This window comes from Dasypus novemcinctus, chromosome 16 (genome assembly GCF_030445035.2).
Source record: "Dasypus novemcinctus isolate mDasNov1 chromosome 16, mDasNov1.1.hap2, whole genome shotgun sequence".
In the NCBI taxonomy this organism is placed as follows: Eukaryota; Metazoa; Chordata; class Mammalia; order Cingulata; family Dasypodidae; genus Dasypus; species Dasypus novemcinctus.
This window is the reverse complement of record NC_080688.1, coordinates 20,579,461-20,599,311: the sequence shown is the minus strand read 5'-3', so window position 1 is coordinate 20,599,311 and position 19,851 is coordinate 20,579,461. Positions and strand designations below refer to the sequence as shown.

General features: G+C 38.0%; 1 gene segment (V, D, J or C); it reads right to left on the bottom strand.

The window, feature by feature from the left end:
- The window catches only part of LOC101433711 (Ig mu chain C region secreted form-like), a 62,268-nt gene extending 43,033 nt beyond the window's left edge, over nucleotides 1-19,235 (bottom strand). The window contains 2 exon segments of the C gene segment in view: nucleotides 18,790-19,089; nucleotides 19,173-19,235. Coding sequence covers nucleotides 18,790-19,089; nucleotides 19,173-19,218 — 346 coding nt within the window.
- Nucleotides 19,236-19,851: the final 616 nt, after the last annotated feature.

Below are 19,851 nucleotides of genomic sequence, written 5' to 3'. Positions count from 1 at the left end.
GTGATTACAACTGAAAATGGGAGGATTGCATCCAGCATCCAGGTGGAATCTGACCCTCCTCTTGACATAGAGGTGCAATGGACACAACCAATCCAATGTCCACATAGAAGAGGTGGCATTGGAATGGGAAAAGTGGACATAGTGGACAAAGGGTATGGGGAAAGGCAGGAAGAGATGAGAGGTGGAGGCGTCTTTGGGACATGGAGCGGCCCTGGATGGTACTTCAGAGGCAATCACCAGACATTGTAAATCCTCACAGGGCCCACTGGATGGAATGGAGGAGAGTATGGGCTATGATGTGAACCAATGTATATGAGGTGCAGAGGTGCCCAAAGATGTACTTACAAAATCCAATGTATGTGTCATGATGATGGGAACGAGTGTTGTTGGGGGGGGGGGGGAGAGGGGGGGGTGGGGGGATGGGGTTGAATGGGACCTCACATATATATTTTTAATGTAATATTATTACAAAGTCAATAAAAAATAAAAAAATTTAAAAAAAACAAAACAAACAAACAAACAAAAAAATAAAGACAGGTAGTAGGAACCTCTTATATTTTTTTCAGGTAACATTTTTTGTGATTTATGTATCTTTAAAAAAAGACAATTTATTATTAAAAATAAAATAAAAAAATAAAGACAGGTAGTGTGATTCCTCCAATTTTGTTTTTATTTTTCAACATGCCTTGGCTATTTGGGGTCTTTCCCTTCCAAATAAATTACATAGTTAGCTTTTCCAATTCAATAAAAATACTGTTGTAAATTTTATTGGGATGACATTACATCTGTAAGTCAATTTGGGTAGGATAGATATCTTTTTTTAATACTATAATTTTTATTTTTTAAACATATTTAGATTACATAGATGTTACATAAAAAATATGAGGGATTTCCATATGATCCACTCCTTACACCTCACATATTTTCCCACATTAACAACACCCTTCATTACTGTGGTACATTTGTTACAATTGATGAGCACAGTTCAGTGCATTGCTCCTAAATATGTATTATAATTTACATTGTAGTTTACACTCTTTCTGATACAATTTTTTTTAAGTTATGATAAGGTATATGATGGCCTGTACCTGTCATTGCAATTTCATCCAGGACTATTGCCATGTCCCCAAAATGTACAATATTACAACTATTTTTCCCTCTCCCTCCCTTCAGAACCTCCAGTGGCCACTGCATCCACATAAATTATAGTTCTTCCATTGCTAGAATCTCAATAAATCTATAGTATAATAACAGTAAGTCTGCTGTAGACCATCGTTCATTCCCCAAACCTGAGGATTCTGACATGGTGATGCCCAATCCACCTCTAATTGAGAGGGGGCTTAGATCCCATGGGGAAGATGGGTAGGACTACCTTGATTGCAGTTTCTGACTCTCTCTGTTCTTTGGGATGTTCTTTGTCCATCTTCATCTCCTTGTTAGTTGTCCAGGCTGAGTCCAAAGAACTGGAGAGTAGGCATTGCAACACTGTTGAGATTCAGGACCCAACTGGGACATGGAAAGCCAAAAGATTTTCTCTTGAACATACAGCTATCAACTCTAGGACTAACTGTATGTTCTAATAGAAGAGGCAGAAGATCCATGTGTAGAGAAACCACAACTGAGTCCAACTCTGTTACACCGGGGAGCATAAATTCCAAAGTAGGGCCCACTAGCAGGACATAAAACTCCTGATCTGGCTGCCCTGCCTTCTCCAGAGCCCTCAGGAGCCCTGCTATTTGAGGCAATATTTATTTTGGCAGTCAAAGAGATCATGCTGAGAAGTGTATAAGCATAGCCTCTGGACTGTCCTACTGACACACTTTGAAGTCTCTTAGCCATATAAACTCATTTGTCTTTACCTTTTCCCCCTTTTGTTCAAGGTCTTTTTACAGTTGCATTGCTAGCTGTTGCTTGGTAATAATCCCTGAGTGCCAGGGAGGCTCATCCCTGGGAGTCATGACCCACACTGGGAAGAATGTAATGTATTTATATGTTGCATTTGGCTTAGAGAGAGGCCACATTTGTGCAACAAGGAGGTTCTTAGGCACCCTAAAATACTAGGCTAAGTATGCCTTTAAAAATTAAAGTTTCATAAGTACAGTCATTAATATCAAGGGCCCATCGATGTCCACCCTCCTCGACTAGTCTCTGCCTCTATAAATAGTGGATTCTTGCTGTACCATTAGAGAATGCAGCAGAGCTCTCCAGGATGGGAATTCACATTTTTTCAGCTATTGTGCGGATCTCCATCCACTGTGACAATGCCCTGTGAACTCTTGAACACATTCATATGCTTTACTATATGCCCAAAGTGAAACTCCTCCCAAGCATCCCCTGTCTCTTACACCTTCTCAGCAATGATCTTCCATGCCACAGTTGTAACCATTCTGTGATCCAAAACTTCTTCATAAATGAGCTCAACAAAATAACCAAGTACAAAAGAGATTGGTTTATAGTTTTCTTTTCTTGTGCCATCTTAAAGTGTCTTTGGTATCAGGGTGATGTTGAAATCATAGAATGAGATGGACAATGTTCCCTCCACTTCTATATTTTGGAAGAGTTTAAGAAGGATTGGTGATAATTCTTTCTGTAATTATTAGTAAAAGTCACCTATCAAGTCATCTTGTCCTGGACTCTTCTTATTTGGGAGATTTTTGATGAGTAATTCAATCTCATTGCATGTGATTGGTCTGTTGAGTTCATCAGTTTCTTATTTCACCTATGTAGGCTGTTTGTGTATTTCTAGAAATTTCTCAACTGCATCTACGTTATCCAACATGTTGGCATACAATTTTTCAAAGTATCCTCTTATGATACTCTATTTCTCTGGGGACAATGGTGATATGCCCTTTCTTATTTTATATATGTGCATCTTCTCTCTTTTTCTTTGTTAGTCTAGATAAGGGTTTGTCAATTTTACTAATCTTCTCAAAGTACCAGCTTTTGGTTTTGTTACCTTTATCTAGTGTTTTCTTATTTTCAATTTCATTTAGCTCTTCTCTAATCTCTTTTGTTTCCTGATTTACTTTGGAATTAATTTGTTCTTTTCCTAATTCCTTCAGCTGCACAGTTAGGTCTTTGACTATTTAAAGCTGTTGGCCAATAGACAGTCTCCACTTCACTCCCAACTGATGAATTCATAGTATAGTAAGAATGATCCACTTTGCTCCTCTTCACCTTATGCCTTGCTTACAATACACTGTGTTCTCCTCATACTGGTGCTGTGGTGGTTCCATCAGAAGTTATTCTTAGAACACAGACCCTCTTCTCACCCTTCCCTTTTAACCTGGACTCTCTCCAGGATTCTTCAGTGCATGTCTGTGGGATGAAACATTATGAATTACTGAAAGCAAAGAATTAAAAAGCAGGAGCATTTCATTTACTAACTGCAGGAATATTGAAAGCTGGAATGATTCTATAGTTTATTTTGTCCATTATAAATTCAGTGGCCTAGTGAGCATGTATGTCATTGTATTTAAGAAAACCTGCTCTTTTATGCCTGAAACTAAGAAATGATATGTCACAAGAAGCAAGGGTAACAGGGTCTCTTGGAAATCTTTTTATTTTAAAAATTTTTGAATGAAGCTTTTGATTACATAAATGTTACATAAAATATATAGAAGATTCCCTTATGTCCCACCCCTTCCCCTCCCACACTCTCCCAACTTAAAAGCATCCTTCATTAGTGTGGTACATTTGTTAAAATTGATGAACACATATTGAAGCATTGCTATTAACCATGGACTACAGTTTACATTATATTTTATACTTTGGCCTGGACAATTTTGTAAGTTATGATAAAACATATAATGGCTGGTATCCATCATTGCAATGTCATGAAGGACAAATCCAATGTCCCAAAAATGACCGTATATTACATCTATTCTCCCCTCACCCTCCCTTCAAACCCTCTGATGGACACTGCCTTTATGTCAATGATAAAAGTTCTGCCATTGCTAGAATAATAATGTCTATAATAGAATAATAATAAGTCTGCTTTAGTCCACTGTTCATTCCCTAATCTTGAGGATTTGGGGATGCTGATACTCACTCAATTTCTAATTGAGAGGGAGCTAGGTCCCATGAGGTAGATCCAGCATAAAGAAATCCTATATCTTGAAAATATAAAGAAAAACAGCCCATTTGAAAAAAAATGGGCAAGAGATTTGAATAGACACTTCTCCAAAGAAGAAATACAAATGGCTAAAAAGCACATGAAAAGAGTCTTAACATCATTAGCTATTAGGGAAATGCAAATCAAAGCTACAATAAGATATCATCTTACACCCATTAGATTGATGTCTATATATAAAAAAAAAAAAACAACCCAGAAGTCTACAAGTGTTGGAGAGGATGTGGAGGCAAGAGAACTCATATCCACTACTGATGGGAATCTTTCTTCTCTCTTGTTCTTTTTTTAAATTGAGAATAAGAAACAAACTCTGAAAGGAAATACCTCACAGTTGCCCTCTTTGGGCCTCAGGGCTCCATATTCCCAAGCACTCCCTGCAGTCCAGCTCCCTTCCTGGGTTCCCCCCATGGTGCTTTAGCTCACATGGTAATACATGGCCAAGTTCTCAACTCTTAAGCTGTCCATTTGTAGATACAGTGTGGTTTTTAAAAATCATCTCTAGAGATAAGGTATATTCCTTTCAGAGACCCAAACATACTCCCTAGTAAAGTCACCAGATTAGTGTCTTTATAAACCAACCCACTGGGCCCTTGCTGGGAGCTTGGCAGATCCAGTTCACCCAGTATTTGCTTAAGGAAAATCCAGAGGTTGCAGCAGACAGTCACAGAGACCTCCCTGACTGGTCAACATTACCTTCAAATGTCCCCAGCTGCACCTCACACTAGACACCAGCAAGCACAGAGAGACAATGGTCAAAGTAAAATCGCATGGAAGAAATACATGCATACACATACAGTCTCAGTGTGTCCCACTCATTACAGTGACCTTGGTCAATGATCAGAAATAAAACCCAACTTGGCACAAAATTCTTGTTTGCACTTCTGGATTCCACATCCTCATAAGGGGACCAGCACAAACATGAGGCCCCTCTCTCCATATCAGCAGAGGAAGAGACCCCTGTTTGCTTGTCCTCTAGATAAAGAAATGTAGGTGTGACACGGGGCTATATACTTCAGCTTATTTTCATAGATGGTACCCCAAATGAGTACAGGACCTTGGGAAAATCTATGGAATGTAGAAAAGATAATGTTGAATGGGAAATTTTTAGCTCTTAATGCTTACTTTAAAAAAAAGAACAAACAGAAAGACTTCAACCCAGAGGCCTACTTCAAATTTGAAAGAACTGGAAAAATAACAGCAAACAGAACATAATGTCAGCAGAAAGAAGGGAATAACAAAGATTATAGTGGAGATAAATGGAAAAGTTAACAAAAAATAATAGAAACAACAAAATCAAACATTGGTTCTTTGAAAAGATCAGTGAAATTGACAAAACTTTAGCAAGACTGACAAAAGATAAAAAGAGAACCCAAAATAACTAAAATCAGAAAAGAGAGACTTCACTACCAAACTAACTGAAATAAAAAGAAACACACTATGAAACAAGTGTGGGTCAATGCATTATATGACCTAATTATATGGACAGATTCTTATAAAGGCACAAACATTCTATACTCATTCAAAAAGAAATAGAAGATTTTAACATACCAATCACTAGTAATGAAGTTAAATCAGTAAGAAGAAAAAAGCCATGACTAGATGGATTCCCAAGGGAATTGTTCCAAATATTACATGAGAAGTTAACACCAATCTTACTAAAAAACTTAAAAAAATGGAAGAAGAGAGAATACTCCCTAATTAATTCTTAGAAAACAAGTTATCTGATTCCACTATGCAAAATAGTTATAGGCACAGGATAAACATTTGCAATGCCATTGGGAGAAATTGAAAGGAAAACAGATATGTCAGGTCCCAAACTGTTCCAAAAACCTTCAGGGCATAAGATTTCAAAGTCTGAGAGTCATCCCTAGAATACTGTTTTCTTCTCCTCTGGTTTTTATCATAGTCCACCCATCCATGGGCTTGCCAGAGGTCCATTTTCTTGGTTCTTCCCTCGTCAAGCATCTAGGTAGCAGTAAAGCAATAGACTTCACACTCCAAGAACATTGAGGTGATGGCTACACTTTCCCCATTTTCTGGGGGGAAGAATATTAACCTCCTTACACAAAGGGATAGTGGCAACATTTTCTCTAATTTCTGGCATACAGCCCCAACCCCTTTAGAACAGTGGGGTGGTGACATAACTCTCCCTAACCACTGGGGAATGCATTCTTTCTGTAGCCTGATGAAGTCAAATTCTTCCTGAATAACTGGCTAGAAAATCCAGTTAAATTCTAGGACAAACTCACATCCCTCTCCTGGCCTGAAAATATTTCAAAAGTCCAGGCCTTATCTTCTAAGTTTTCTTTCTAAAATCCATTTTTCCACTGGCAGTGGTTTTACTCATACAAATGTGGCAAATAGCTTGTTGGTTTTCCATACAGTTCACAGGGTTCCAAGCCATCAGACAGTAAGCGTTTCTACAAGTTCTTCCTGGAGAACTGCATTTTCAGTTCAGACATGTACTGAAATGGCTGCTTATTTCCAATTTCAGTTAAGTTCACACATGGCACATTATCTTTTGATGGCTCATTTTCTAGAAGCTTGAAATTTCCTAAATCATCATTCTCTGATTTCTTTGTGCCCAGTAGTTTACTTCTCCACTTATCTCTTTTCCCTCACATTTAGTTACACATAGCCAGGAGAAGCCAGGCTGAAGTTTTCATATTTACTTTGGATATCTCATTAGCTAAATGTCCAACTTCTGCCTTCCATCTAACACCAGGAGTGAATTTTGCCAAGTTTTCTACAACTTTAGAACAAAGATTAACTTTCCACCAGTTTCCAGTAATATTTTCCTAATTTTCTTTTAAGTCTTTATCAGAATTATCTTTACTGTCCATATCTTTACCATCAGAATCTTCAAAGCAATCTAGGCATTTTCTATCAAGCATCTTGCAATTGCTCAAAAAATCCTGCTTACCCATTTATAGAGCCATTCTAACATATTGGTAATCGCAAGCAACACAACCTCACTCTCCTGGTACCAATGTCTATTTGCATTTGCCATTGGGATTCAGATTCAAAGTACAAGAATTTGGTTGGCTTTATAATGAAAATTAGAGTTAAATCTTACAGTTCTGAAGCCATGTAATATCCAAATCAAGGCACCATCAGAGATGTTTTCTCATCAAAATCAGCTACTGCTGATGCTGTGTACTGCCACATGGAAATTGGGCAAATGGCAGGACTTATTTCCTCAACCATTGGCTACTCTGCGGGTCCAGCACCTCGGGGGACTCTTTCTGCACCTTTGTGCTCTGCCGGTTACAGACTCCTAGACCTCTCTAAGCCTTTCAGATCTTCTCTCTTTTCCTGCAGCCTTCTTTCTCACATGGCAGGAGCAATATAATATAGCAGGAAGAGATGAGAGGTGGAGGCGTCTTTGGGACATGGAGCTGCCCTGGATGGTGCTTCAGAGGTAATCACCGGACATTGTAAATCCTCACAGGGCCCACTGGATGGAATGGAGGAGAGTATGGGCCATGATGTGGACCATTGACTATGAGGTGCAGAGGTACCCAAAGATGTACTTACCAAATCCAATGGATGTGTCATGATGATGGGAACGAGTGTTGTTGGGGGGGGGAGAGGGGGGGTGGGGGGTGGGGCTGAATGGGACCTCACATATATATTCTTAATGTAATATTATTACAAATTCAATAAAAAAATATATATAATATAGCAGCTTCCTTTATCTCTCAGTCTCTCTCCTTGTGTCTTCATTTATATAACACCCAGAAGGAGGGTGGAAAATCAAACTTATCCATGCCTTATTGATGTAGTCCAATCAAAAGCATTGTAATCAAGCACTCTAAAGTGATTCTAATGCAATCAAAGGTTACCACACCCACAAGAATAGATTACTTTAAGAACATAATTTGGGGAGATTCACCAATTTCAGACTGCCACAGTGACAATCAGTGTAAACTCACCAACTTTAAAACAGCTGCCTAAACATCAGCAAAAATTTAAAAGTCATACTAAGAAACAGGAGGATATGTTCTAGTCATAGGAACACATTAAAAATCCTGATGAGAGACATCTATATTCTATCTAAAAGAGAGTCACTTTCATTGAAGGGAACAAACAGGCTAAAAATGAAAGTTTGGAAAAAAAAATATTTCACACAAAAAGTAATCTTAGAGTAGGAGTAGATACACTATGTCAGACAAAATAGGCTTGAACTACAAAACTATTATAAGAGATGAAGAAGGACATGGTACATTAATAAAAGTGGTAATTCACCAAGAAATAATAACAATCATTAATATTTGTGCTCCTAAGAAGGCAGCCCCAAAATACATAAGGTAAACTTTGGCAAAACTGAGAGGAGAAATAGAGGTCACTAAAATAATAGTTGAAGCCTTCAATGTACCATTTTCATCACTGGATAGAACATCTGGACAGAACACCAATAAGGGTACAGAGAGTTTGAATATTATGATAAATGAACTAGATATAATAGACATATATAGAATACTGCACCCCAAAACAGCAGGATATACATTCTTTTCAGGTGCTTATGAATGTTTCTCTGGAATTGACCATATATTGAGTTACAAAACAGGTCTCAATAAATTAAAAGAGACTGAAATTTTACAGAGTACTTTCTCTGATAATAACAGAATGAGGCTAGAAATCATTTAACAGACAGTGAAGGATAAAATTCACAAATATGTGGCAGTTAAAGAACATGTTATTAAGCAATCAGTTGGTTAAAGATGAAATTGGAAGAGAAATCAGTGAAAATCTAAGAATGAATGAAAATGAGAACACAACATATCAAAACTTGTGGGATACATTGAAGGCAGTGTTGAGAGGAAAATTTAGAGCCCTAAATGCTTCTATTAATGAAGTAGAAAGAGATAAAATAGAAAATTTAACTGCATAACTTTAGGAACTAGAAAAACATCAGCAGACTACTCTCAGAGCAAGCCCATGGAAATAAATAACAAAAATTAGTGCAAAACAAAAACTGTGAAGAATAAACAACACAAAAAATTGGCTCCTCAAGAAGATCAACAAAATCAACAAACCCTTAGGAAGACTGACAAATAAAAAAGAGAGACAATGCAAGTTAATAAAACAAATGAGAGGGGGCACTATTAATGTCCCTCAGAAATAATAAAGATTATAAGGAAATATGATGAACAACTCTATGCCAACAAATTATACCATTTAGATGAAATAAAAAAATTTTTTTAGAAACACACAGACTACCTACATTGATGTGAGAAGAATTAGAAGACTTTGACAAAATAATCGCAAGTAAATCACAAAATAATCAACAATAATCACAAGGTTTTGAACCAGTAATCAAAAACCTTCCAACAAAATGTAAACTGTAATGTAAACTATAGTCCACAGACAGTAGCAATGCTTCAATATGTGTTCATCAATTGTAACAAATGTATGACACTAATGAAGGATGCAGTTAATGTGGGAAAATGTGGGGAGGGGGACATATGGAAATCACCTATATTTTTTTATGTAACATTTATGTAATTTAAAGTTTCTTTAAAACTAAAAAAAATTAAAAACCCCACAAAACCTCCACAAAGAAAAACCTAAGACCAGACAGCTTCACAGGTGAATTTTATAAGTCATGTCAAGAAGAATTAATACCATTCTGTTCAAACTCTTTCAAAAAATTGAAGTGAAAGAAACACTACATAATTCATTCTATGAAGTCACCATTAGCTTAATACCAAAGTCAGATAAAGATAGTACAATAAAAAAAAATTAGACTATTCTCTGTAAGGAATATAGATGCAAAACTCCTCAATAAAATACTTGGAAATCAAATCTAATACACTTTAAAAGAATTATACATTATGAACAATTGTTTTTTTTCCCAAATATGCAACAGTGGTTCAACATAAGAAAATCAGTTAATGTAATACACCACATTAACAAATCAAAGAAGAAAAATCACATCATCTCTAATGATACAGAAAAAGTCATTTGACAAAATCCAGCACACTTTCTTGATCAAAACACACTGAAAGGTAAGAAAAGAAAGAAACTTTCTCACAATGATAAAAGGTATATAAGAAAAATCCTTAACTAACATCATACTCAGTGGGAAAGTCTTGAAGTATTCCTTTAAGAAGGGGAACAAGACAAAGATGCCCACTGTCACCACTGTAATTCAACATTGTACTAGAAGTTCTAGCTAGAGAAATTAGGCAAGAAAAAGAAATAAGAAAATAAAAGGAATACATTTAAGAAAGGATGAAGTACTACCTTTAAAGTTTGCAGATAACACAATCTTATATTTAGAAGATCCTAGAAAATCAACAATGAAACTACTAGAGCTAATAAATGAATTCAGCAAAGTGACAGGAAACCCAGTAAACATGCAAAAATCAGGGGAGTTTCTATACACTAGAAATCAGCAATCAGAAGACGAAATCAGGGAAAAATTCCACTTAAAATAGGAGCTAAAAGAATCAAATATCTGGGAATAAACTTATCCAGGGATGTATTCATGAAACACAGAAAACTACAAAACATTGGTAAAAGAAGATCTAAACAAAAGGAAGGGCATTCTGTGTTGATGGATTGGAAGATTAAATGTCATTATTATACCAATTTTACCAAAATTGATTTACAGATTCAATTCAGCCCCAAACAAAATCCTAACAGTCTACTTTGCAGAAATGGAAGTGTCAATTAACAAATTTATGTGGGAAGGAAATGGACCCCAAATAGACAAAAATGTCTTCAAAAGAAAAACAAAGGTGGTAGAATCACTCTTTCTCACTTACAAGTCCACAGTGTTCAAAGAAGCATGACATTGGTTTAAAGATAGACTTATAAGTCAGTGGAGTGAGTTTTAGCAGTCAGAAACAGAATCTCACTTCTATGGTCAATTGAATTTTGGCAAGTCTACCATGCCCAACTCAACTCTGACAGAACATTCTGTTCGACAGATGATGTTGGGAGAATGGGATATGAGTATTCAAAAGAGTGAAAGAGGACTTCTATCTCACACGTTATTCAAAAATAAACTCAAAATGGATCCAAGAGCTAAATACAAAAGCCAGGATTATAAAATCACTAGAAGAAAATGTAGAAAAGCATTTTCAGGATCTTATGGTAGGAGGTGGTTTCTTATTTCTTATACCCAAAGCATGACACACAAAATAAAATAAATAAATAAATAAATGAGATCTTCTCAAAATCAAATGTGTTTGACTTCAAAGGATATTGTCAAGAAAGTGAAAAGGCAGCCCACTCAATAGGAGAATATATTTGGAAGCCATATACCCAATAGGGGTTTAATATCTATGACATGAAAATAGATCTGACAAGGCAAGTATAAGAAGAAAATGATCAAATTAAAAAGTGGAGAAAAAACATGAATAGATGTTTTTCCAAAGAGGAAATACAAATGAAAAAGCAAATGAAAAAATGTTCAACATCATTAGCTATTAGGGAAATGCAGATCAAAACCATTCTGAGATATTTCACACTAATTAAAATAGCTGCTATTAAAAAAATAGAAAACTACAACTATTGCAGAGGATGTGGAGAAATAGGAACAGTTATTCTTCATTGGTGAGAATGTAGAATGCTGCAGCTGTTGTGGAAGTCTGTATGGCAGCTCCTCAGGAAATTAAATACAGACATGCCATACAATCCAGCAATCACACTCCTATAAATATGTTCAGAGTAACTGAAAGTAGGGACACAAGCAGACATTTGCATAGCAATGTTCATGGCAGCACTATTCCCAAGAGCTGAGAGATAGAAACAACCCAGGTGTCCATCAAAAGATGAATGAATAAGCAAAATGTGGTATATGCATATAATGGAATGTTATTCAGCTGTTAGAAGAAATGAAGTTGTCATGTTGATGACAACATGGATGAATCTTGAGGACATTATGTTAAGTGAAATAAGCAAAAGGACAAATACTGATCTCTCTAATATGAGCTAAATATAATAAGCATAGTCATGGAGTTAATAGCTATAAGGTTGGTTACAAGATAGAATGAGGGTAGAGTATGAGGAAGAGAGTCTTAATGTGTGCAGAATTGATAATAAGTTTGATTGTAAATGCTTGGAATTGGATAGAGGTTATGATAGCATATTAGAGAGAATGCAATTACCAGATCCAATAAGGGGGCAGGATTGTGGTTGAAAGGGGAAATTTAGGGTTGTGTATGTCACTAGAATAAAAGCTAAAGGATGAACGGGACTTTATAGTGCAGTTAACCCTGGTGCAGATGATGAGTGTTTTTAGTGGTACAAATATGAGAATGTTCTTCAATGAATTAGAACAAGTGCATGCTAATAGCTCAAGGTGTTAATAATAGTGTAGTAGCTGAGATAAAAATGCACTTAGAAAAACTATGGACAGTAGTGACTAGTAATAATACTAATTTTTTCATTTTTTTCATCAAATAAAAAAAGTAGGAGAATAATTATAAGTGACAGAAACCAGAAGGAAGCAGCTTGTTTTATTCCAATGGATAGATAATGCTTTTGAAGTATTATTGTTCTTTGGAGATGTATGTACCCCAGAAAAGCATGTTCTTAAACTTGATCCACTCTTAGGAGTATGAATCCACTGTAAGTAGAACATTTTGAAGAGGTGACTTTGGTTAAGGTATGGCCAACCTCAGTAAGGTTGGTCTTAATACCATTAGTGGACTCCTTTATCAGTGGAATGAAATTTAGAAGAGAGGAAAGAAAACAACAGGGAGCCAGAAGCTTAAATTCAATGGAATCTAGAAAAGAAGGGAAATCCCAGGAGAGACCTATATGTGCCATGTGACAGAGGAGCCGAGGACCAAGGTCTGGCACAAGTGGTCAGTCCCTGAATATCAGTTTTCAGGAAGAAAGCATTTCCTTAATGATGCCATATTTTGAAACATTTTAGTCAAAAAACAATGAGCAAAAAAATTCCCATTGTTAAACCAATCATTGCATTTTACTTTTTTTTTTTGAGCAATCAAGGGAAATAATTAAATAAATTTTAGAATTTATTTTCCCTTACATAAACAAACTCCATTTTGTGGATATATACACACATACACGACAGGTTGGTTCCTATGGAACTGCAATTCTACCCTCAAACGCTATAAATTTTACCTTTTGTAGTATGCAGGAGAATTGACCCATATTCCTCGATCGCAAGGAGTGCATTTGACCTAGACCTAAGCTCTATCTCTAAAACCATCTTCATGGGCACTGAGAGCCACTGAATAGAATGGAAGAAACTTTAAAGAAGAGACATTGTGAGAATCCCTTGTTGAAAACCTCTGGCTACAGTTCTCCTGGAACTGGGTGGATTTGCAGTTAAATAGAGGTGATGATAGCATACCAGAGTGAATGTAATTAGCAGATACAATATGGGGGCAGGATTGTGGTTGAAAAGGGAAGTTTTGGGTTCTGTATGTCACTAGAATAAAAGCTAAGGGATTAAACATGAGACTTTATAGTATAGTCAACCCTATTGTAAATGATGAGTGTGTTTAATGGTACAAATTCCTTGATGGTCTAGCCATGTAGGGTGTTTCCTCTATCTCAGACACTTCCCTCCCTGTCTCCTTCCCTTGGAGTCAGACCTGCATCACCCTCACTGAATTGCCCAGCTTTCTAGGCCCCCCTGATAGTTTGCTTTACTTTCATTTGTCCTAATAAACTTCTTGAATGCTTATTCCCCTTCAGTGTCTGCTACTCAGATGACCAGTCCCAACACAACTATTCACCCTGGATAAAAATGACCTCTCTTGAAATCTGTGTCCAGTGATCTTCCAGTTAATAGGAATCTTATCATTCATACAAAACCAGATAATTTTAACATATGTAAAAGTAACTTCCTCCACATGGGTCACTCTTTTAGCTCTCTTGAGTTCTGGAAGTGTGATAGTTAGGCTAATATGTCAACTTGACCAGGTAATGGTGCCCAGTAGTTTGGTCAAGCAAGCACTAGGCTAATTACGATGCAAATACATTTCATGGACTTTAAGCATTAGTGAGGTGATTGCATCTATGGCTGATTACATCTAAAATTAACAGAGGAGATTGTCTTCAGCAATGAGAGGAATCTCATCCAATCAGATGGAGAACTTAAAAGGAGATGCAATGTGGGCTATGATGTGGACCATTGACTATGGGGTGCAGCAATGCCCAGAGATGTACTTACCAGGTGCAATGGATGTGTCATGATGATGGGAGAGAGTGTTGCTGTGGGGGATGTGGGGGGTGGGGGCAGTGGGGTTCAATGGGACTTCATATTTTTTGAATGTAATATTTTTTTAAAAATGAATAAAAAAAAAGACAAAAAAATAAACAAATAAATGCATATCTCTGAAAAAAAAAAAAAGGAGATGCGATTTCAGCTTTGAGTGAGACAAGTCTCATCTCTACCACAAATGGCCAGCTTCCTGTCAGGCAACTAACTAAGGACCTTCATCCGAGTTCCTGACTTGCAGCTGCCCTGTAGAATTTGGACTCAGGCATTCCTACAGTCACATGAGATCATTTTGTAAAATCCCATACTATTTACAGATCTCTCCTGTTGCTTCTGTTTTCCTAGAGAAAGCTGGTTAACAAAGGAATGCACTTTATACCCTCCTACATCTTCTTCCATATTGGTACACTTCAATAATACTAACTATTTGCAGGACAAGGAACTCTTCACCACATCCAGGTTAGACTAAATCTGTGACTAGTGTGAGAAGAGAGAATTATAGAACCCTATGCATTCAGTTCTTTATTGCTGTGCCCTTAGTGTCCTGAGGGCGCTCATCTGTGGTGCTTTCAGTCACATAGAAGGGTCCACAGAGCTCAGAACAGTTGAAATAGCCACAGAAGAGAACAGATTAAACTTACTCTGATATTAGAAATTTTAAACAAAAAGTTTAACAAACTTTCTCTTTCCCACACAGTCTCTTGGCAAGAGCAATGTGAAGGTAAAGAATTGGGGGAGGGGGTTCATGCTATTCCTTTTCTAAGCCTATGTGAGGGCTATTTAAAAACATATTCACAGTTACAGGGTCCCTGAGGACCTAGTTTGTCCTGTGTCTCCAATGGGGGTGGACAGATGTTCAGACTCACACATTTTAAAGATATCAAACTCTTTAAAAGTTTCAAGTTAACACTCTGTTGTGGCCACACTGAGACATATCACTTTCCAAAATGGGCTCTATTCATATAATTTTCCCTCTAACCCAGTTTATTATTCCTGAATTTTTTGTAGAAATATTTTAATGCTTCCTTTTTAGTTTCTCCCATCTTGTCCATATGCACATCATATCTTTGCACAATTTTTTTCCAAACTTGGAATTTGTAAATTGCATTCTAGGTTCAAATTGTGACATTAAATTTTTTACTTAAAATATTTTTTGATTTATCAATGTCCAGAATAAATTAGTATGTGTGATTCCTCTATAAGAGAAAGAAACAAGGCATATGGGGTTGATTATTCATAATAACCACCTGGTATTCATTCCCAATATCTCACAGAATTGCACTCCAAAGCTATTCCCCTGAACCACAGGCATGTTATAACATCCACACACAGACGCACAGATGCAGACTCCTGCTCCAGAACATGGAGTCTCTGCTCACCACTGACAAGGCTGCAGACTCCTCGTCACCCAATGTTGCTGTTCCAGTGACCCCAGAAATTCTAGTTCAAGAGGAACATACAAAAGATCAGCAGGTGGGAAAAGTATACAACGAAAGTCTGTTTTTTGAATAAGAGAGACATAATTCTCAAAGCAAATGACAAAGTGACAATTTTAAAAAATTCATTTTTTCTCCAATTCAATCCAAATTCTTTCAGTCATCCATGTAAATGTAGCAAGTGATGATGATTCTATGCATGCTCCTGTACACACAACCAGAAATACATATTAACATTAGACTGAAAAAAGAAAACATTAAGCATTCTCTAAAACTGTAAATAAGGATCTCCTATGATCTCTGTTCCTGGTTAATTGGAGCAAAAGGAAGTCAAAACCTAGTAAGGAATACCAATTTTTTTAACTCTGCACCAGCTTCTGGGTCTAGACTTGAGCTAGTTGATCTTGAGACCCCCAGCAACCCACCCCTTCCTGTAGGGGAGGCTTGTGTCTCTCTCAGCTCACACTGGCATCCGCTCACAGTTTCTCTCACATAGTAATACATGGCTGTGTTCCAAAGGATCACAGAGCTCAGTTGCAAAGGGAACTTATTCTTGAACTGTGTCCTTGGAGGGATGGGCATAAGTCTGTACTCCCACCCAAGATGATGTACTCTATGCTCCTAGCCCTTCCCTGAAGGCTTCTGGATCCAGGCCCAGAAAGAACCACTGGTTAGAGATGTAGATGATATGGAGCAGGTGAGAAACAGGGTCTGCAAGGTCTTCCACCAGTCCTGGAGCCAAATCCTGCTGCACCTGGGACAGGACACCTGGAGATGAGTGGAACCACAGCGAGTAAGAAAACGGAATCTGCAGATTAGAGGCCACATTTTTGAAATTGTAAAAAGACTCACATGGGATTTCAGTCAGGAAACCAAGGATAAAAATGGAGAGATTTCATATTTTTTGCTGAGTGATGATCATGCCTTTCCCAGAGACCTCTAGCCAGAGCAAGAAAAATAACTCTCATCCAAGGTTGTCATTGAACTTTCTCTAGATTGTAAGAATTTAAATTTATATCTGAGCCACCTGATGGCTTCAAGAGTTTGCAAAGCAGGCTTAGCTGAGAACCAGGGAGGAAAAAACCCTCCTAAGCAGCTTCTTTCCCCATTTCTTGCCTTGTTTGTCTTGCCAAGAACCACATTTAGGGAGGATGAGGAAGCGGATACAAATTAATGGAGCTGGAATTCTCCAGGTGAGAAGATGCCTTCAGAACACCATTGCTACTATTTAATTCAATTTGTGGGGAGCTAATTAAGAAATTGGGGGTTAAGGTAAAACTACTGGCATCAGATCCCAAATTTGAAATGCAGAGGGAAATTTCAATCAGATTAGGAGAAAGGCAGCTCCCTGAAGTTCTGCAGAGAAAGCACAGGGACATCAACCAGGGCCTTCCCCATGTTTTTGTACATGGTGCTGCTTTTCTTGCCCTGGAGGTGGCATTTTCTCACTGCATCCTGGAGGTGGCGCCGCCTTGCAGATCCCTGTAGTACACCCCTGAAGGTTTTCCTGTTTCAGAGGTGAAGTCATAGCAGCCCCCTTCCCCAGAGAACTCTGGAGAGCTTCTCCTTTGTATTTCATTAACAGTTCTCCTGAGGAATGAATGGACTTTGATGTATGCAGAGGTAGACGGTATTCTAGGACAGATAAAGGAAAAAGACAACATGAGCTAAGGAGCTACTCACAACCCACATACACTCATACACTCACATACAACACCCTCTCACACACCTGTACACATTCACACACAGTGATTGCAGCATGCCAAAACGATATAAGAACCATCCTGAAAGAGCTCCCACTTATCAAAGCTAGACAAACTTGAGCATCAAAATAAATAATGTTTAGGATTATAACCCAAAGTATAAAGTAAAAATCCAAGAAATCATGCAGTCATTTCAAATAATACATTCAGATTCCCCTAATGAATTAGATGAAGAATTTGAAGCTTCATGCCCCTCCACTCAAGTGTGCACTGGACTCTGTGACTCAATTCCAAAGAACATGGACAGGTACAAATAGTTTCTCTATGGTTAGGGTGGAAACCATCACCTTAACCAAGTAAGAGATTTCAACCTTACTCGTCCTGACTCATGTTGCTGGCACATGCCCTCTGGTATGATGCAAGGAGAAAGACTTTGCACATCTGTGTCACACTGCCCCTAACATCTACCTCAGGATAATTATTAGAAAATCTTGTACAACCCAAGTTGAGGGGCATTTAACAAAATTTCTGAGGACACAAGACTAGAAAGAGAAACTGTCATGGATCAGATGAAGCTTAGGAGACCTGAAACCTAAATTCATCATATTGTACAGAACAGTATCCAAGATCTGAAAAAGGACATGTGTGGAAAAATGAGCTGCATCCAAATTCTACAGATTATTATTATTATTATTTTATTATTGTTAGCTTAGCTTGATAAACATATCATAGATATATGAGATTAACAGTAGGAAAAATTAGATTTTGGACCTATGGGAAGTCACTGTTTATTTTCTTAGTTTTGAAGTAAATCTAAACTTTAAAGATATAGAATCTATTTTAGAAAGAAAAAATGGAGGTATAATTCCGATTTTTTTTTATAAGAACAGAAAGGCACTCTTTGACATGGAACATCTGTAGGTTTCAGATGGTACTTGAATTACTATCTTAGATGAGCAGGAGAGATCACACTGGAATCTAAGCCAAACACCTAAAGTAAAGGGAACGAAAGGCAGTGCCAGTGACCTCATCTTCCTCTTGATGGAAAGTAAATTCAGGTTCTGAACTGTCCTGATACTATACTGGGGACTGAAATAAAAAAGAACCCAGGCTAGGGGAAGACAAATCCTCAGGGAAATAGGCTCAGGGGAAGGAAGCTCAAGACCTTGAAAGTTAACCGTTCCTCTCCCTGCACCTGCTCCTGGGACTGTGTCCTGTCCTTGCTGGTGCTGAGCACCCCCTGCAGCCTGTCCTCTGCCTGCAGGGGAGATTTGTGTCTGGGCTCACACTGCCTTCCTTTTACTGTGCTCCTTGCACAGTAATAAGTGGCTGTGTCCTCAACATCCATGGAGGTCAGCTGCAGATAGTATTTATTCATGGATGTGTCAGCAGTGATGGAGATACGGCCTTCGAAAGCTGGGTTATAGCTTGTTTTCCATGTCCAGAATCCCAACTCCTCCAGCCCTTTCCTAGGATGATGGCGAATCCAATACCAGTAGTAACTGCTGCTGAGTTCTCCCCCGGAGATAATGCAGGTGAGGGAGAGAGTCTGCGAAGGCTTCACCAGCCCTGGGCCTGACTCCTGCAGTGTCAGCTGGGACAGAACACCTGAGGACAAGGAAAGTCATTGTGAGTTTGTCCTATCCCCACAATCAAGCCCTTGAAAACTACTGGGCCCCCAGGACTCTCACCCAGGGGAGCTGCCAGCAGGCACAGAAGGAGTGCCAGCATCTGCATGGTCGTCTGGGGAATGAGGACCCACTACAGAGGACCAGCTTGGGACAGGGATTTCTTCTGTGATTCCCCAGGTTGATTTGCATGTGAGGTCCCTATGGGTACAAGAGGCTGGGCCAGTGTCAGTCACTGGGCTTCCAAGAGCCCTTCTGTTGGGTGTGGGAAACCACCAAGCCTGGCTCTGCTTGACCTGGGCTCCAACCCTGGCTGTGATGTCCTATAGACTTGCGAATCTGGGGGTGGCTCTGCAGTGTGAGCACAGAGAGCTGTCCCCACCCCACAGAGCAGTGTGAAGGCTGTACAGTGAAGAGATGGAGAAGAATGCTTGTAGGTGCTGATAAGAAAGAAAACTCACATGGTAAATTTAAAGAAAAAATTATGAACATCTTTTCAGATTCTTCTAAAACATATAAAAGAATTTATGTTTAAAACTTTTAAATTAGCAACAACTACAGTGGGGAATCTTTGACTTGATCATTTCTTCTATATTTGAAAAGTATTTCATCTTTGTCCATATTTCCTTTGCTTTTTCAAATTCATCTTGTTCAAAAGCTCTGCTTACATTCTCAGTATATTCTTTGTGTTTAGCTGGGCCTTAGCAGATACTATTGGAGAGGAAGTTTAGGAATTAATTCA